This window comes from Dendrobates tinctorius, unplaced genomic scaffold (genome assembly GCF_039654945.1).
Source record: "Dendrobates tinctorius isolate UK_male_01 unplaced genomic scaffold, ASM3965494v1 ptg000397l, whole genome shotgun sequence".
Lineage (NCBI taxonomy): Eukaryota > Metazoa > Chordata > Amphibia > Anura > Dendrobatidae > Dendrobates > Dendrobates tinctorius.
In genome coordinates, this window is record NW_027362063.1 from 2,132,871 (window position 1) to 2,151,107 (window position 18,237).

An 18,237-nucleotide genomic window follows, 5' to 3' on the forward strand; every position below is an offset into this window, starting at 1 on the left:
TATATATTTTTTATATCGGATCTGTGGTCGTCTATTAGTGGCTTTGTTCCTGAGTGTCTATTGGATGTCTTCAAGGTAACGGACGTCCTGGATATTAAAAAAAAAAAAAAAAAAAAAAAAATTGGGGGAGGGGTTTCAACCTGGTAGACTGGAAGGGTTTTGGACCTGAGGAGAGATCCTGGGAGCCTGCGGAGAACAACTGTGCCCCTGTCATCTTGGAAAGGTTTCTTTCTTCATCAGGCTGACCAAGTAACCGAGGGGGCGTGACTGCCATGGTGTGCTGCTCATGGTGTTTGTTGCGCTGCTCCTTCCCATGTCAGACTATCGCACCGAATCCTCTTGCAGCGCTTCAAACTCTGCTGCATATCCCTGTTGTCTCTACCTTGCTAAAGGGAGGTGCGACCAGATCCTGCAGGAACTTAACACTGCTGTGTCGTGCAGGGTTTAACTTCCCCCAGCTTATCCCGTAAGGGGCTTTTTAAGGCAACACCTCCTATCACTCCATGCCTGAATGTTGGTTCCTAATTAGTTCATCTGCTAGTGTCCTATTTATCAACCCAGCTTGTATGCCCGTCCTTATCGGACCTCTCCGCGCCTGACCCCAACTTTGTACTCTGATCCTGTGCTGCTTCTCTAGACGTTGGATTGTCTGACCACGTCTTTGCCTTCATCCTCCTGTACCTCATACCTGTGTCTCTGATCCTCCGGTCAGCTGCTGCAAACCCAGGGACTGCCCTGGAGTGGTACCTGATGACTACCAGCAGCCAAGCCTGTGTTCACCATCGGAGGCTCTAGTGAAAACCTGGTAGTTACTTTGTTACTCTACTCCAGATTATAATGGTGCCGACAGAGTGAACATGTACGCTGTCACACATCATTTTCAGGTATGTACACCCAAATGCAGTCTACTACTCCAGAAACTGTACATGACCGAAACTGATGCATGACAGAGTACACATTCATAGAATCATAGAACAATAGAGTTGGAAGGGACCTCAAGGGTCAATTGTGTCCAACCCCCTACTCAATGCAAGATTCACTAAACCAGGGGTCCCCAACCTTTTTTGCACCAGGGACCGGCTTCAAGCAAGACCATTCTTCCATGGCCCGGCAGGGCGAGAATGGAGGCGTGTCAGGGGTGGGGCTTTGGTCATAAGGGGGCGGGGCTATGGACAGGTTTAGTAGTCAGTGCATACTTATCATAATATAACATTTATAATGTGAATGAGACTCAACTCACCATAGGTTTTGAAGTGGGAGCACTGGGCTTGTTTCCATGTATCAGTGGGAGCACTGGGCTTGTTTTCCTCCAACAAGACGGTCCCATCTAGGGGTGATGGGAGACAGCGACACCCGAAGTGTGTTCCTTATGTCCAGTCTACTCCGTAATCTCGTTTTTGCTGCTGTCATTGCAGAAAATCCAGTTTCACACAGATAGGATGTTGGAAATGGAAGCAGAGTTTTCAGTGCTTTTGTGGGGATCTCAGGATATTCTGCCTTGACTTTAATCCAGAACGTTGGGAGATTTGAGATCTCAAACATACTTTTAAGGCTACCATCATTTGCAATTTCAAGCAGTTGGTCTTCTTCAAGCACGGACAAGATCGATTCACCTGGCTTGTTCACAAATGGGTTGCGAATCCATTCCTTCCTAGTTTGTGGGTCTTTTGTGGTTGGAAAGTAATGCTCAAACTGTACTGAAAGCTGAGATAGATGATCATGCACTAGCTGGGAGAATGAAGGTTCAGGCTCGCTCTCTTCCAAAATCCCTGCTAATATTGAAACATATCAAATATTCCTGTTCTCACTCGCCGTCCCCACACTTCTAGTTTGGCTTTAAATGCAGCAACTTTATCTGCCAACTTGAAGGCAGTTGTCATTCTCCCCTGAAGTGACAGATTAAGTTTGTTCAACAAGTTGAATATGTCACATAAGTAAGCAAGTTTTGTGACCCATTCCTTACTACTGAAATGTGCTGCAAGTGGTGATTCTTTTTCTAAAAGAAATCTATGAAGCGGTTCTCGTAATTCAAAAACTCTGGCCAGTGCTCTACCTTTAGAAAGCCATCTGACTTCAGTGTGTAAGAGAAGACGCTTGTGCTCCGCATCCATCTCCTCACAGAGCTGCTCAAACAGACGTGAGTTAAGGGCGTATGCTTTGATGTGATTAATAACTTTAATCACATCTTGCAAAACGGTGTTAAGTTCAGGTGACATTTTTCGGCTTGCCAGCATTTCTCTATGGATGACACAGTGCGTAGACTCGCATTCAGATGCAACCTGTTTGACCCTAGTAGTTAAACCAGAAAACCGTCCAGTCATGGCAGCTGCTCCGTCCGTGCATATACCTACACAAAATGACCAGTTTAATTTTCCTGATATGTAATCATCCAAAGACTTGAATAGTTCTGCACCTGTGGTGTTGGCTGCCAACAATAATGCACATAACATATCCTCATGCACATCCTCCTGGAAAATATATCGCACATAAACAAGCATCATTGCTTTGTTGTCAACATCAGTAGACTCATCAACCTGGATTGCATACCATGGTGACGTATTAATCCTCTCTAACAACTGTCCCTCGACGTCTTCTGCTATTTCATTAATTCGTCTAGTGACAGTGGTCGCTGAAAGAGGAACCTGTGCCACATTTTTAACTGCAGCCTCTCCAAAAAGTTCGTGGCAAATGTCCTTAGCAGCAGGCAGGATCAACTCTTCACCAATAGTGAAGGGCTTCTTAGCCTTAGCAATGCAGTTAGCCACCAAAAATGATGCTCTCAGTGCAGACACATTTGTTGATGTGGTGGCCTTCAATAATTTCTTCTGTCCTTCATGTTCACGCTTTTTTCTTTCAAAAAACTCCAAAGGCTTGTCTTTTGATGCAGGGTGCTTGGTCTGTAAGTGGCGAGCCAGTTTTGAAGGCTTCATGGCCTCATTGGATAGCTGGTCACCACATATCACACAGAGTGGGCTTGGGGCGTTTGAATCGCCTGTTGCGATGAACCCATAATTTAAGTAGGACTCATTGTATTTTCTTTTAAATGCAGCTTTCTTTTTTTTGCAGTCATGGAGTCTTCATCTGTCTCATCATTAGGTCTTTCTCCCTTTTCAAAGAAGCTCTCTAGCAATGTTTGTTTTTTACTTATTTTACAAGAGTTGGAGGCGTAGTGGGCCCCTAACGCTGAAAGATGGATACTTCTACTGATGACTGTCACTGCTAATAATGATTGGAACCTACAAGGAAATGGAGCATTGAGCACTTAGAAAAAAATTGTACTGGAGTACTGTATACATGCTGATTATTTTTTAATCATGGTGTATGCATGGCTCTGCTCCCACCCTTGTATACATGGCTCCGCTCCCACCCTTGTATACCTGGCTCTGCTTCCACTCTCCCATCCTGTATACATGGCTCCACTCTCCCTCCCTTGTATATATGGCTCCGCTCCCATTCTCCCTCCCCTGTGTATATGGCTCCGCTCCCACTCTTCCTCCCTAGTATATAAGGCTCCGCTCCCATTCTCCCTCCCCTGTGTATATGGCTCCGCTCCCATTCTCCCTCCCCTGTGTATATGGCTCCGCTCCCATTCTCCCTCCCTTATATATATGGCTCCGCTACCATTCTCCCTCCCTTATATATATATGGCTCCGCTCCCATTCTCCCTCCCTTATATATATGGCTCCGCTCCCATTCTCCCTCCCTAGTATATATGGCTCCGCTCCCATTCTCCCTCCCTTGTATATATGGCTCCGCTGCCACTCTCCCTCCCTTGTATATATGGCTCCGCTCCCATTCTCCCTCCCTAGTATACATGGCTCCGCTCCCATTCTCCCTCCCCTGTATATATGGCTCCGCTCCCACTCTCCCTCCCTTGTATATATGGCTCCGCTCCCACTCTCCCTCCCTTGTATATATGGCTCCGCTCCCACTCTCCCTCCCTTGTATATATGGCTCCACTCCCATTCTCCCTCCCTAGTATACATGGCTCCGCTCCCATTCTCCCTCCCCTGTATATATGGCTCCGCTCCCAGTCTCCCGGCCTCCCCTGTATATATGGCTCCGCTCCCATTCTCCCTCCCTTATATATATGGCTCCGCTCCCATTCTCCCTCCCTTATATATATGGCTCCGCTCCCACTCTCCCTCCCTAGTATATAAGGCTCCGCTCCCATTCTCCCTCCCTTATATATATGGCTCCGCTCCCACTCTCCCTCCCTAGTATATAAGGCTCCGCTCCCATTCTCCCTCCCTTATATATATGGCTCCGCTCCCATTCTCCCTCCCTAGTATATATGGCTCCGCTCCCATTCTCCCTCCCTAGTATATATGGCTCCGCTCCCATTCTCCCTCCCTAGTATACATGGCTCCGCTCCCATTCTCCCTCCCGTGTGTATGGCTCCGCTCCCATTCTCCCTCCCCTGTGTATATGGCTCTGCTCCCATTCTCCCTCCCTAGTATATATGGCTCCGCTCCCATTCTCCCTCCCTTATATATATGGCTCCGCTCCCACTCTCCCTCCCTAGTATATAAGGCTCCGCTCCCATTCTCCCTCCCTAGTATATATGGCTCCGCTCCCATTCTCCCTCCCTAGTATACATGGCTCCGCTCCCATTCTCCCTCCCGTGTGTATGGCTCCGCTCCCATTCTCCCTCCCCTGTGTATATGGCTCCGCTCCCATTCTCCCTCCCTAGTATATATGGCTCCGCTCCCATTCTCCCTCCCTTATATATATGGCTCCGCTCCCACTCTCCCTCCCTAGTATATAAGGCTCCGCTCCCATTCTCCCTCCCTAGTATATATGGCTCCGCTCCCATTCTCCCTCCCTTATATATATGGCTCCACTCCCACTCTCCCTCCCTAGTATATAAGGCTCCGCTCCCATTCTCCCTCCCTTATATATATGGCTCCGCTCCCATTCTCCCTCCCTAGTATATATGGCTCCGCTCCCATTCTCCCTCCCTAGTATACATGGCTCCGCTCCCATTCTCCCTCCCTTATATATATGGCTCCGCTCCCATTCTCCCTCCCTAGTATATATGGCTCCGCTCCCATTCTCCCTCCCTAGTATACATGGCTCCGCTCCCATTCTCCCTCGCGTGTGTATGGCTCCGCTCCCATTCTCCCTCCCCTGTGTATATGGCTCCGCTCCCATTCTCCCTCCCTAGTATATATGGCTCCGCTCCCATTCTCCCTCCCTAGTATATATGGCTCCGCTCCCATTCTCCCTCCCCTGTGTATATAGCTCCGCTCCCACTCTCTCTACCTTATATTTTTGGCTCCGCTTGGCTCCCCCATCCTCCCCATCATACTTACCCTCACGTCGCTGAACTTCCTTCCCGTCGCTGCACGTCCCTGCATCTCGCGGCGCTTCAGCTTCTTCCTGTGCGGAGCGGTCACGTGCTACCGCTCATTAAGGTCCATGAATATGGACGCCACGCCTATGGGAGATGAGTGGCGTCCATAATCATGACCTTAAATGAGCGGTAGCACGTGACCGCTCAGCGCTGGATGAAGCCGCCGCTGGATGAAGCCGCCGCGGGATGCAGGGTGAGTATCAGCTGCTGCACTGCCCCCCGGCTCCCCTTGTGTCCGCGGACCGGCAAGGGCACTGCAACGGCCCGGTGCTGGGCTGCGGACCGGCGGTTGGGGACCCCTGCACTAAACCATCTCAGACAGATTTCTGTCCAGCCTCTGCTTTCCCAGTGAAGGAGAGCTCACCACCACCTCTCATGGCATCCTGGTCCACTCATTGATCACCCTCACTGTCAAAAAAGTTTTTTCTAATATCCAATCTGCAGTTTCTCCATTTCATAGTAACATAGTTAGCAAGGTTGGAAAAAGAAATTTGTCCATACAGTTCAGCCTATATTCCGTCAGAATGAATCCCCAGATCTACGTCCTTCTAAAGAACCTAGTAACTGTAAGAAACAATATTGTTACGCTCCAGGAAGACATCCAGGCTTCTCTTGAACCCCTCAACTGAGTTCACCATCACCACATCCTCAGGCAAGGAGTTCCAGATTCTCACTGCGCTAACAGTAAAGAATCCTCTTCAATGTCGGTGGAAAAACCTTCTCTCTTCCAGACGCAGAGAATGCCCCCTTGTGATCGTCACATTCCTTGGTATAAACATATCATCAGAGAGATATTTGTATTATCCCCTTATATACGGTTAACATATCGCCCCTCAGTCATCTTTTTTCTAGACTAAATAATCCTAATTTTGCCAAGCTCTCTGGGTATTGTATTTCCCCATCCCCTTTAATTTTGTTTCCCTCCTTTGTACTCACTCTAGTTTTATTATATCCTTCCTGAGCACCGGTGCCCAAAACTGTACACAGTGCTCCATGTGTGGTCTAACCAGGGATTTGTACAGAGGCAGTATAATGCTCTCATCATGTGTATCCAGACCTCTTTTAATGCACCCCATGATCCTGTTTGCCTTGGCAGCAGCTGCCTGGCATTGGCTGCTCCAGGTAAGTTTATCATTAAAGGGAATCTGTCACCTACTTTTGGCGGGCTATGAAAACAAGGTCAGGCCGGTCCGTTGGCCGGTGTTCCCGATGTGTGCCGCCTCCCCATCCATGGCCGCCGTCCGTTGTTTAAGGAATAGGAGTAGGTCTCCACCATTTGTTGCGCGTGCGCTAAGCATTCTTGGCTAGCGCACGCGCAGTATGCTTTGCCCAACTGCGGGCAAAGCCGAAAAGCCTGACTGCACATGCGCCGGTTAACTAAGCCCCGGAAGTATTTTGCTGTGTTCCGGGGCTTTGTTAACCGGCGCATGCGCAGTCAGGCTTTTCGGCTTTGCCCGCAGGTGGGTAAAGCACTCTGCGCGTGCGCTAGCCAAGAATGCTCAGCGCATGCGCAACAAGTGGCGGAGACCTACTCCTATTCCTCAAACAACGGACGGCGGCCAAGGATGGGGAGGCAGCACACATTGGGAACACCGCCCATCGGACCGGACCAACCTCGCTTTCATCGCCCACCAAAACCAGGTGACAGATTCCCTTTAACTAGAATCCCCAAGTCCTTCTCCATGTCAGATTTACCCAGTGGTTTCCAGTTCAGTGTGTAACGGTGATATTGATTCCTTCATCCCATGAGTATGGCCTTACATTTATCATTGTTAAACCGCATTTGCCACCTTTTGGCCCAAGTTTCCAACTTATCCAGATCCATCTATAGCAGAATACTACCTTCTCTTGTATTGACTGCTTTATATAGTTTTGTATCATCTGCAAATATCAATATTTTACTGTGTAAACCTTCTACCAGATCGTTAATAGATCCCAACATCGACCCCTGCGGTACCTCACAGATCACAGTGACCCAGTTAGAGAATATACCATTTATAACCACCCTCTGCTTTCTATCACTAAGCTAGTTACTTACCCATTTACACACATTTTCCCCCAGACCCAGCATTCTCATTTTGTGTACCAACTTCTTGTGTGGCACGGTATCAAACGCTTTGTAAAAATCGAGATATACCACATCCAATGACTCACCTTGGTCCAGTCTATAGCTTACCTCTTCATAAAAACTGATTAGATTGGTTTGACAGGAGCGATTCTTCATAAACCCATGCTGATATGGAGTTAAACAGTGATTCTCATTGAGATAATCCAGAATAACATCCCTCAGAAACCCTTCAAATATTTTACCAACAATAGAGGTTAGGCTTACTGGCCTATAATTTCCAGGTTCACTTTTAGAGCCCTTTTTGAATATTGGTACCACTTTTGCTATGTGCCAGTCCTGTAGAACAGACCCCGTCACTATAGAGTCCCTAAATATAAGAAATACCGTATATACTCGAGTATAAGCCGAGGCACCTAAATTTTGCCACGGAAAACTGGGTAAGCTTATTGACTCGAGTATAAGGCGGTTATGCATTGTCCCCTCATCCCTGTCTTGGCATGCGTGGCTTCCCCCGTCGCTGTCCTGCTATGCGTGGCTCCCCCCGTCCTGTCGTATTTATGGCTCCCCTGGTCCCGTCGTTGTATGCATGGCTCACCCCCTTCTTTCCTGGTATGCATGATTCAAAAAAAAAAAAAAAAAATCCTACTCACCCTCCTCCAGAGTGCTATCGTAGGTGCAGCAACTTGTTCCGGCTTCCTGTGCTGAGTGATTGCGTGGCACCGCTCGTTAAGGTAATGAATATGCGCTCCATGCCTATGCGAGTGGAGACACATGCATATTCATTACCTTAATGAGCAGTGCCATGTGATCGCTCAGCACAGGATGACTGCCGGCTCCGGGAACAACGGAAATGCAGTGATGGCGCAAGGAGAGTGATTATGAGGTCTTCTGGAAGTCGGCGGCTGCAGCTGTCACTGTTATAAGAGAAATTAATATTAATTTCTCCTTAGCAGCGGCACAGTTACAACCACAATCGTCGGCTCCTGCCGCTGCTCCCCCTCCGGCTTTCTGGACAATGACTTGTGTATATGCCGAGGGGAGCATTTTCAGCATAACAAAATGTGCTGAAAAACTTGGCTTATACATGAGTATATACGGTAATGGTTTGTCTAATACATTACTGAGTTCTCTTAGTACTGGTTGGTGTATGCCATCCGGACCCAGAGATTTATCTATTTTAATCTTATTTAGCTGGTTTCGCACCTCTTCTTGGGTTAGATTGGTGACCCTTAATATAGGGTTTTCTTTGTCTCTCAACATTTCACCTAGCATTTCATTTTCCACCGTGAATACCGTGGAGAAGAAGGTGTTTAATATATTAGCTTTTTCCTCATCATCTACAACCATTCTTTCCTCACAATTTTTTAAGGGGCCTACACATTCACTTTTGATTCTTTTACTATGGATAAAGTTGAAGAACTGTTTGGGATTAGTTTTACTCTCCTTAGCAATGTGCTTCTCGGTTTCCTTTTTAATTAGTTTTTTAAATTAAGTATTTTTCTCCCTATATTATTTTTAGAGTTTCAGCGGTGCCATCCTGCTTTAATAGTTTAAATGCTCTGTTTTTACTGTTAGTTTAGCCAAACTGGATTTTTCCTATGTCTTGTCCTTTTATTCCCACAAGGTATAAACCACTTACAGTGCCTATTTAGGATGTTCTTAAAAACATTTCCCATTTATTAATGGATAAGAATGAAGTGATTAAACAGAGTCAGCATGGGTTTGTAACTAAGTAGTCATGCCAGACTAACTTAATTTCCTTCTATGACGGAATCACTGATTGGGTGGATCAAGGAAATGCTGTAGATATAGTATATCTTGACTTCAGCAAAGCATTTGACAAAGTATCTCATACAATCCTTATTGAAAAAATGACTAAGTATGGAATGGACAAGGCAACTGTTAGGTGGATTCATAACTGGCTTAGTGATCGGACCCAAAGAGTGGTCGTAAATGGCTGCACATCCAGTTGGAAGAATGTCTCAAGTGGGGTACCACAGGGCTCTGTCCTGGGCCCTGTATTGTTCAACATCTTTAGCAACGATTTAGATGAAGGAATTGAGGGTAAACTGATTAAATTTGCTGATGACACTAAGCTAGGAGGGATAGCTAATACTAGAGGAGAGAGAGAAAGAGGATTCAAAAAGATATAAATAAACTGGAACAGTGGGCAGCAACTAACAGAATGGTTTTTAACAGGGAAAAATGCAAAGTACTACATCTGGGCAATAAAAATGAAAAAAGCATATACAGAATGGGAGGAATAGGGCTAAGCAACAGCACATGTGAAAAAGACTTGGTTATACTAATAGATCACAGACTGAATGAGTCAACAGTGTGATGCAGCAGCAAAAAAGGCAAATGCAATTCTAGGATGTATTAACAGAAGCATACAGTCTAGGTCACGTGAAGTCATTATTTCCCTCTACTCCTCTTTGGTCAGACCTCATCTGGAATATTGTGTCCAGTTTTGGGCACCACATTTTAAAAAAGACATCAACAAACTGGAGCAAGTTCAGAAAAGAGCAACCAGAATGGTGACCGGTCTGCAAACCCTGTCTTATGAGGAAAGGTTGCAGGATTTGGGATTGTTTAGTTTGCAAAAGAGAAGACTGAGAGGAGACTTAATAGCGGTCTACAAATATCTAAAGGGCTGTCACATTGTAGAAGGATCATCTTTATTCTCATTTGCACAAGGAAAGACTAGAAGCAATGGGATGAAACTGAATTGGAGGAGACACATTAGATATTAGAAAAAACTTTTAGACAGAGTGATCAATGAGTGGAACAGGCTGCCACGAGAGGTGGTGAATTCTCCTTCAATAGAAGTCTTCAAACAGAGGCTGGACAGACATCTGACTGGGCTGATTTAACGAATCCTGCTTTGAGCAGGGGGTTGGACAAGATGGAGGTCCCTTCCAACTCTACAATTCTATGATTCTATTATCTGTATTCTTATTTCTGAGGACATTGCCCCCGTCAACAAGATTAAGGGCATCTCTAGGCTTGTCAAACCTTGCTCTCCTAAAGTTCATTGTTTTTGTGACTCCCTGATAAGTCCCCCTAGCGAAAGACAGGCGAAACTGTACAAAATTGAGGTTGCTATTTCCTAGATGCCCGATGACCTGCAGATTTATTATTCTGTCAGGTCTATTAGATAGTATTAGGTCTAAAAGTGCTGCTCCTCTGGTTGGATTCTGCACCAATTGTGAAAGAATCATTTTGTCGGCACCATTATAGTCTATGGACCCATTGGCACATGCGCCCCCAAATCACTCGGGAAGGGGGTTCAGATGTAAGCCCCGATGGGACAAGGGACCAACGTGCCGAAATGCAGTGTGAAAGCACCTTTCCGAGAGCGTGTGCCAGTTTCTGATGGTGATGATTTCCCTCCAGTTCTCCATTTTCCTTCTGCCTGCATTCAGGAAACATCTAATTTCTTTTCTCCCCTTGTGATAGCATCGCTGGTATGTATTTATGCTTCCTGTATCTAATTCCTGTCTCATATTAGCCTGGTTAATTAGTTCTTCCCCTGGTTAGCTATTAGTGCAGATGTTGATTTATAATCTTATGTATATATGATTCCAGATGTACCCTGTATTGACTGAGTGTATATATATGTTTTGCTTGTAGTTTCACTGCGCCAATATACCATCATGTTTAATAAAGCACAGATTGAACTACAGTCTCCTTCTTGGACCCCGGTATAGCGGTTTAGCTGCCTGTATAGCTACATGAATTCTGCTTCATTTAGTGAGGACAGAACAGCTACTGTACCTGGCATTGAGTGCTGTGCTAAGATCACCTTTGCATCGTGGTAGTCAGCGAGCTCAGTGGCTTTCCCATGTAGTCTGCTGCACATTATTTATTTATTACAGTACATTGCAAAAGTATTCGGCTCTTTGGAACTTTTCAACCTTTTCCCACATATCATGCTTCAAACAAAGATACCAAATGTAAATTTTTGGTGAAGAATCAACAAGTGGAACACAATTGTGAAGTTGAATGAAATTTATTGGTTATTTAAAATTTTTGTGGAAATTCAAAAACTGAGAAGTGGGGCGTGCAATATTATTCAGCCCCTTTACTTTCAGTCCAGCAAACTCACTCCAGAAGTTCATTGTGGATCTCTGAAAAATCCAATGATGTCCTAAATGACTAATCATAGTAGTAGTATCGTAGAGTTGGAAGGGACCTCCTGGGCCATCTGGTCCAACCCCCTGCTCAAAGCAGGATTCGCTAAATCATCCCAGTCAGATGTCTGTCCAGCCTCTGTTTGAAGCCTTCCATTGAAGGAGAACTCACCACTTCTCTTGGCAGCCTGTTCCACTCATTGATCACTCTAACTGTCAAAAAGTTTTTTCTAATATCTAATCTGTGTCTCCTCCCATTCAGTTTCATCCCATTGCTTCTAGTCTTTCCTTGTGCAAATGAGAATAAAGTTGATCCTTCTACAATGTGACAGCCCTTTAGATATTTGTAGACAAATGATGATAAATATAATCCACCTGTGTGTAATCAAGTCTCTGTATAAATGCACCTGCTCTGTGATAGTCTCAGGGTTCTGTTTGAAGCACAGAGAGCATCATGAAGACCAAGGAACACAACAGGCAGGTCCGTGATGCTGTTGTGGAGAAGTTTAAAGCCGGATTTGGATACAAAATGATTTCCAAAACTTTAAACAGCCTAAGGAGCACTGTGCATCATATCATATTGAAATGGAAGGAGTATCATACTACTACAAATCTACCAAGACCCGGCCGTCCCTCTAAACTTTCATCTCAAACAAGGAGAAGACTGATCAGAGATGCAGCCAAGAGGCCCATGATCACTCTGGATTAACTGCAGAGATCTACAGCTGAGGTGGGACAGTCTGTCCATAGGACAACAATAAGTCGTACACTGCACAAATCTGGCCTTTATGGAATAGTGGCAAGAAGAAAGCCATTTCTCAAAGATATCCATAAAAAGCGTCATTTAAAGTTTGCAACAAGCCACCTGGGAGACACACCAAACATGTGGAAGAAGGTGCTCTGGTCAGATGAAACCAAAATCGAACTTTTTGGCAACAATGCCAAACGATATGTTTGGCGTAAAGGCAACTCAGCTCATCACCCTCAACACACCATCCTCACTGTCGAACATGGTGGTGGCAAGCATCATGGTTTGGGCCTGCTTTTTTTCAGCAGGGACAGGGAAGATGGTTAAAATTGATGGGAAGATGGATGGAGCCAAATACAGGACCATTCTTGAAGAAAACTTGTTGGGAGTCTGCAAAAAAGACCTGAGACTGGGACGGAGATTTGTTTTCCAACAACACAATGATCCCAAACATAAAGCAAAATCTACAATGGAATGGTTCACTAATAAACATATCCAGGTGTTAGAATGGCCAAGTCAAAGTCCAGACCTGAATCCAATCGAGAATCTGTGGAAAAAGCTGAAAACTGCTGTTCACAAACGATCTCCATCAAACCTCACTGAGCTCGAGCTGTTTCCCAAGGAAGGATGGGCAAGAATTTCAGTCTCTCGATGTACAAAACTGATAGAGACATATCCCAAGCGACTTGCAGCTGTAATCGCAGCAAAAGGTGGCGCAACAAAGTATTACGTTAAAGGGGCCGAATAATATTGAACGCCCCACTTTTCAGTTTTTGAATTTCCACAAAAATTTAAAATAACCAATAAATTTCATTCAGCTTCACAATTGTGTCCTACTTGAAATTTACATTTGGCATCTTTATGTTTGAAGCATGATATGTGGGAAAAGGCTGAAAAGTTCAAGGGAGCCGAATACTTTCGCAAGGCACTGTATGCTTTCCAGATATAACACTATCGTATTCCGCAGTGCTTTACAGACATTATCATCATCACTGTCCCCATTGGGGCTCACAATCTAAATTCCCTATCAGTATGTCTGGAGTATGGGAGGAAACTAAAGTACCTGGAAGAAAACCCATGCAAACTTAGGGAGATCATACAAACTCCTTGCAGATATTGTCCTTGCTGATATTTGAACCCAGGATCCCAGTGCTGCAAAGCACTTTCCACAATGGAATTAAACTGCATAGAAGGTGTAAATTGGCCAGACTGAGGCAAAAGGGACACACCATTAGCCTCCACGTGGTGATTGGGGGCCTATTGGAATGTTAAAAAATATATATGCCCAAAACTTTCCTATGGAATATGTTTGCTCAAAAGAGTTGTATGACCTGAACAAAATTACCGAGGATGATGCGTATTAAAATAACAAAATAAGACAAACTTACCTACTGTAACCTACAATGATCCAGCACAGGTTTCTCTGGGGCTGTGCACTGGGACCAATTTTCTAACCCTCCTGTCACATTGCCTCGGAGGTTCATGATTAGCTGCAGCAGTCAGGTGATTGGAGGAGCAATGCGCTATCAGAGAAACATTCGATGACAAGCCATTCTATTCTCCTTTCTGCTGCAGCCAATCACAAGCCTCAGTGGTACCATGACAGAATCTTGAAGTCTTCAGTTTAATTTCTGGTACAGGCCATTGGGAGTGCCCTGTGCTGCAGCCACGGGGTGGCAGCAGGCAAGCATGTCGGATTTTATCTATTTTCACCCCATCTATGTCCCCCCAGTAATTTTTTTTCTGTCTCAAAACAGTTTTAGGCCGGATTCACACGTCAGTGTCTCCAGTACGTGTGGTGACAGTTTTCACACGTACCAGAGACACTGACACACGTGGATAATTCAAAGGAATGGGTCTATGCACATGTGTTTTCTCACGGACCGTGTGTCAGAGTGACCCACACGTCGACATGTCCGTTTTTGTGCAGCTGCACGGATCACACGGACCCATACAAGTCAATGGGTCCGTCTAAACACGTACCGCACACGGATGCTGTCCATGTGCCGCATTAGTACTACATGGAAGGCCGCCGGGGAAGAAGAGCTTGTATTTCAGGTTGAAACCATCTATAAAGCCAAGCAGAAAATGATCAAAAAAGAATGAATAGATACATTTCTATGTAGAAATGACTTGCTGTGCAGATGTTCAGGCTTTGAAACATTTCAGGTTTCTAAAAACAACAAACGGCGAAAAGAAGTGACATGACCATTTCTTCTGCCGTTTTCCACTCAGAATATGCTCTGTACCTTATAATACAAGTCAATGGAAAGCTCAAAAGACACCTGGACTTCTTTTGAAGCGTTTTGCCACTGTTTTTGCTGGAAAAAAAAAAAAAAAATGTGAGCACCTTCTTCGTTATTCAATGGAGTGAAAAACAGTATCAGAAAACGACAGTAAAATTACAATCACAAAAATCATGGGAAAACCCTTCAAAAAGCCACTGGTGACCAAAAACACTTAGGAAACAAAAAAAAAATACGCTTCTAGAAAAAAAGACTGAATTTTCTGAGACATCATATGATTGAAAGACTCAGCGAGTTGGCCAGAGTTTATAAGACGTCATGTGCACATAGCCTTATATGCACAGACACATGGTATTCTTAGCCTAATTTGGCATTTTTACAGCCCCCTACATGCCCAGAGTAGCAGCTGCTGCCGTACCCCCTATATTACTGTGTTAATTTTGGATGACTGAGGTTTCTGAACAAGGATCCTGCAAACAGGAAAGTAATAAAACATCCAGCAATGCATAGTTTCTTACATTTCATTATGTTCAAGAAATGTGAAGCCAAAATATTTTGTCACTACAAAAATTTAATATTGCAGAAATACTGCTCTCCAATCCACCGATGTTGCAATAATATGATGTGCAGTGTCTGAAATCTCTTCAAGCCATAAGCCTAGAAGTTACATTCAGATTTACGGTAACTCCTCACATCACCTGAAAAATCAGGAAACTACAGGAACCCATCCCTATTTGTGTTTCCCTCTGGGAAAGGAGGGTAAGCTTTAGCTTTTTCCAAGCATGGATCAATAATATGAAATGTTGTCAATTGCTTAGCAAAGCGCACAAAATAAATCTTTGCTCCTAAAATATGTACAGATTAGTAGATTGTAAATCCTCGCCCTCTGCCCATGTCTGCACTGATAGATCATGTATATTCTACCTGCTTTTGAATATATAGATCTAAACCCTCCACTTTTACAGCACCCAAGAAATAATAATGCTCATATATTAATACTAGTACAATAAAAGGGTAGAGCACATCTCTAAAAATGCACTCAAGGGGAGGATAAGTGGTGATAGGCTAAGCTATATTTGCAGCCTGTGCGGTTTCTTGTGAGATAAAAAGTAAACCTGATCATATACTCAACGGCTCTCAGCTGAAAACTCCAAAACTTTCTACAGACATGCATTCTCAACTCGGTTGAGCATACATGTGTTCCGAATGAGAAGAAGAGTAAGCTCACTGCCAGATCAGGCACGTTGAACTATCATTTCCTGGCATGGGATAAACATTTGAAACGCATTAGACTGTTGATCCTTCTGAAATTGTGGATTACGGCACCTAATTTATATTGCTGTTAGTTCAGACAAGCGCGATTTCAGTTTGTGCAGACTGATTGGCACTTTGCACGTGGGTTCATATGTGATATAGATGAGCGAGCAGAGCTGTACACAGACACTTAGGTCCACAATCACATGTCAAAATTTCACTCATTCATGTGAATTCAGCTTTAACAGTTTCTATCAAAGTGAAATATCTAAGCAGATACTAATTTGCTGTGCCTACCATGCAAAACCAAAAACAGATCCAGCACACTTGTGGGTGCAGACATTGGGTATAGAGTGAAGTGAATGAGTGTTCCTTGTAATGCTTGTTTCCCAATAATCGGGCAGTGTAAACTGGCTGCCGATCACCTAATCAGCAAGTAACATGCTTGTTTGTCAGATGAAATTAATTTTAAGCACATCTTCGTGTGTATGCATGATACGTGTTGCTGAGAACAATGGCAGTTTTATCTTATACTAATCATTCTGTGCTCATAGGAAAGATGATAATTACTAACTGGTAATTTGATTTTCTAGAACCATGACAGCACCGCACCGAGAGAGGATCCGCCCCCAGGAACAGGAAACCTACCGAAATAAAAAGGGACAGTAACTCTTTATTTGCCCGATTGTGTTTACACAGTATAAGAGGTAACCGGCTTATTTGGACATACAGTGAAGAGCAAAAAGGTAACAATGTTTTAAAGTTTTGACTTTCGTGCTCCATATTTCACCATCCACTACAGCTTTGATTGTGAGACTGACATCATTTTATAGACAGTCATGTTGGCTATCTCATACATAAATTTGACTTTAATTATTTAGTATATAATTATACAGATTCTTATGTCACTGCATTGTTACAGTTTTGCTCCCGGTGGTGGAAAAATATTTTTCTTCCTGAATACTACAAAATACAACCTGTTCTCACATTCACTATACAGCTCAGTGTGTTGTTGGGTTGATTCCCAAGTGAAAGGTCATTGGTTCGAATCGAGGGGCAGCCATGAAGAGGATTTCCAAAGAAAAGAGAAACCGCATCATCTAGCTCATCAATAGCAGTCTCTTGGCAAAGAGAAACGCCAACCTGCTGTCATTCGTGTGCCACGCCTACCTGGGAGATTTGGGGGTAGAAGATCCCTGCGTATTGTGAATCACAGATCTTCCATTTATCCTGTGTATTTGGATCCCATATTAAATAAATTTGGTTTCCTTTGGTGCTGAAGAGGTTAATGACCCTTTCTATGCTGGTCAGAAACATGCAGCTCCATTTAAGGTTCTTTTACACTTGCCGTGTTTTTGCAGGCAAAAACGGCTCGCAAAAATTCATCAGAGCGCCGTATACACGGCCGTGAAAAAATATTTTTCACGGCTTACGGACACGGCCGCAATAGATATCAATAGTGCCGCAAAAACAACGGTAGCTTGTTTTTGCGGTACACCATATTTGCGGATTGCCGTATTTTTCCCACCAATTTGTTAAAACAGGGAAAAACGGCGATCCGAGGTTTTTTGTGGACCGTTTTTGCAGGAGACCGCAAAAATCACGGCAATACAGCCCGTAAAATATCGGCCACAAAAACACGGGAAATGTAAAAGAAGCCGCTTCTGACCTGGTTGCTAACTCTTCCTAAAAAACCTGGCCAGACCCTCTCTGTCCTGCTGGTGACAGCTTTGCTTCCTTGATCTTAGAAGATGCTGTGCTGAATAGGAGGTTGTTGTTGCCATTGGAGATTCATCTTCTTGTGCTCTCTGCTAAAGCTAAGTAGTTGGAGTTTTGAGTTGGAGTGTTCTGTAGGTTGCTGAAGTACATTTATTTATCTCCTGTTCCCTTTTCCCATTTAGCTTATTCCTCCCTGTCCCAATCCTTTTCCCTATTGTTAGTTAGTGCTTTTGTATGATACAGGTTTTCTATTATCCCCGTTTTGTCTATGTGTCTGTTTTACCTTTCATTTCTGTCCCATGTCTCACGGGGGTGGAAGAGGGGACAGATTTGGGTTTTTACAGAAATAAGGTCAGAGAGTCGGGCCTCTCTACCTTTAAGAGTACCCCCAGAACAGGGATAGTTAGGATCCCAGCTCCAGGGACAGTTTGAGGCTCCTCTTCCTTAAGACCGTCAAAGCGTGACATTTGCATCATGTGAGTGCCATGACAGTTGGAAGAATACAAAACTAAGTCCGTCTATCCATTTAGAAGCCAAAAGGTGGACATCCAGGCAAAATCTCGGGAGTCACAAGTTGGCTCATCCCAAGGTATATCAGTTCTGGTGCAACAAACACGGCAGTGGAGGTGGCTCATATGCTTCAAAACAGTGAGGTCTCACACATTATTGATGCAAGCACTGTGTAATGCACATTACACAAGTCTGGAATGGTG

General features: G+C 44.4%; 1 protein-coding gene across 1 annotated transcript; it reads right to left on the reverse strand.

The window, feature by feature from the left end:
* Positions 1–1,772: 1,772 nt before the first annotated feature.
* Positions 1,773–2,930, reverse strand: LOC141076341 (SCAN domain-containing protein 3-like). Its single transcript, XM_073563757.1, has one exon. The coding sequence runs from the start codon at positions 2,928–2,930 to the stop codon at positions 1,773–1,775; it is 1,158 nt and encodes a 385-aa protein (XP_073419858.1).
* Between the last annotated feature and the right edge of the window lie 15,307 nt (positions 2,931–18,237).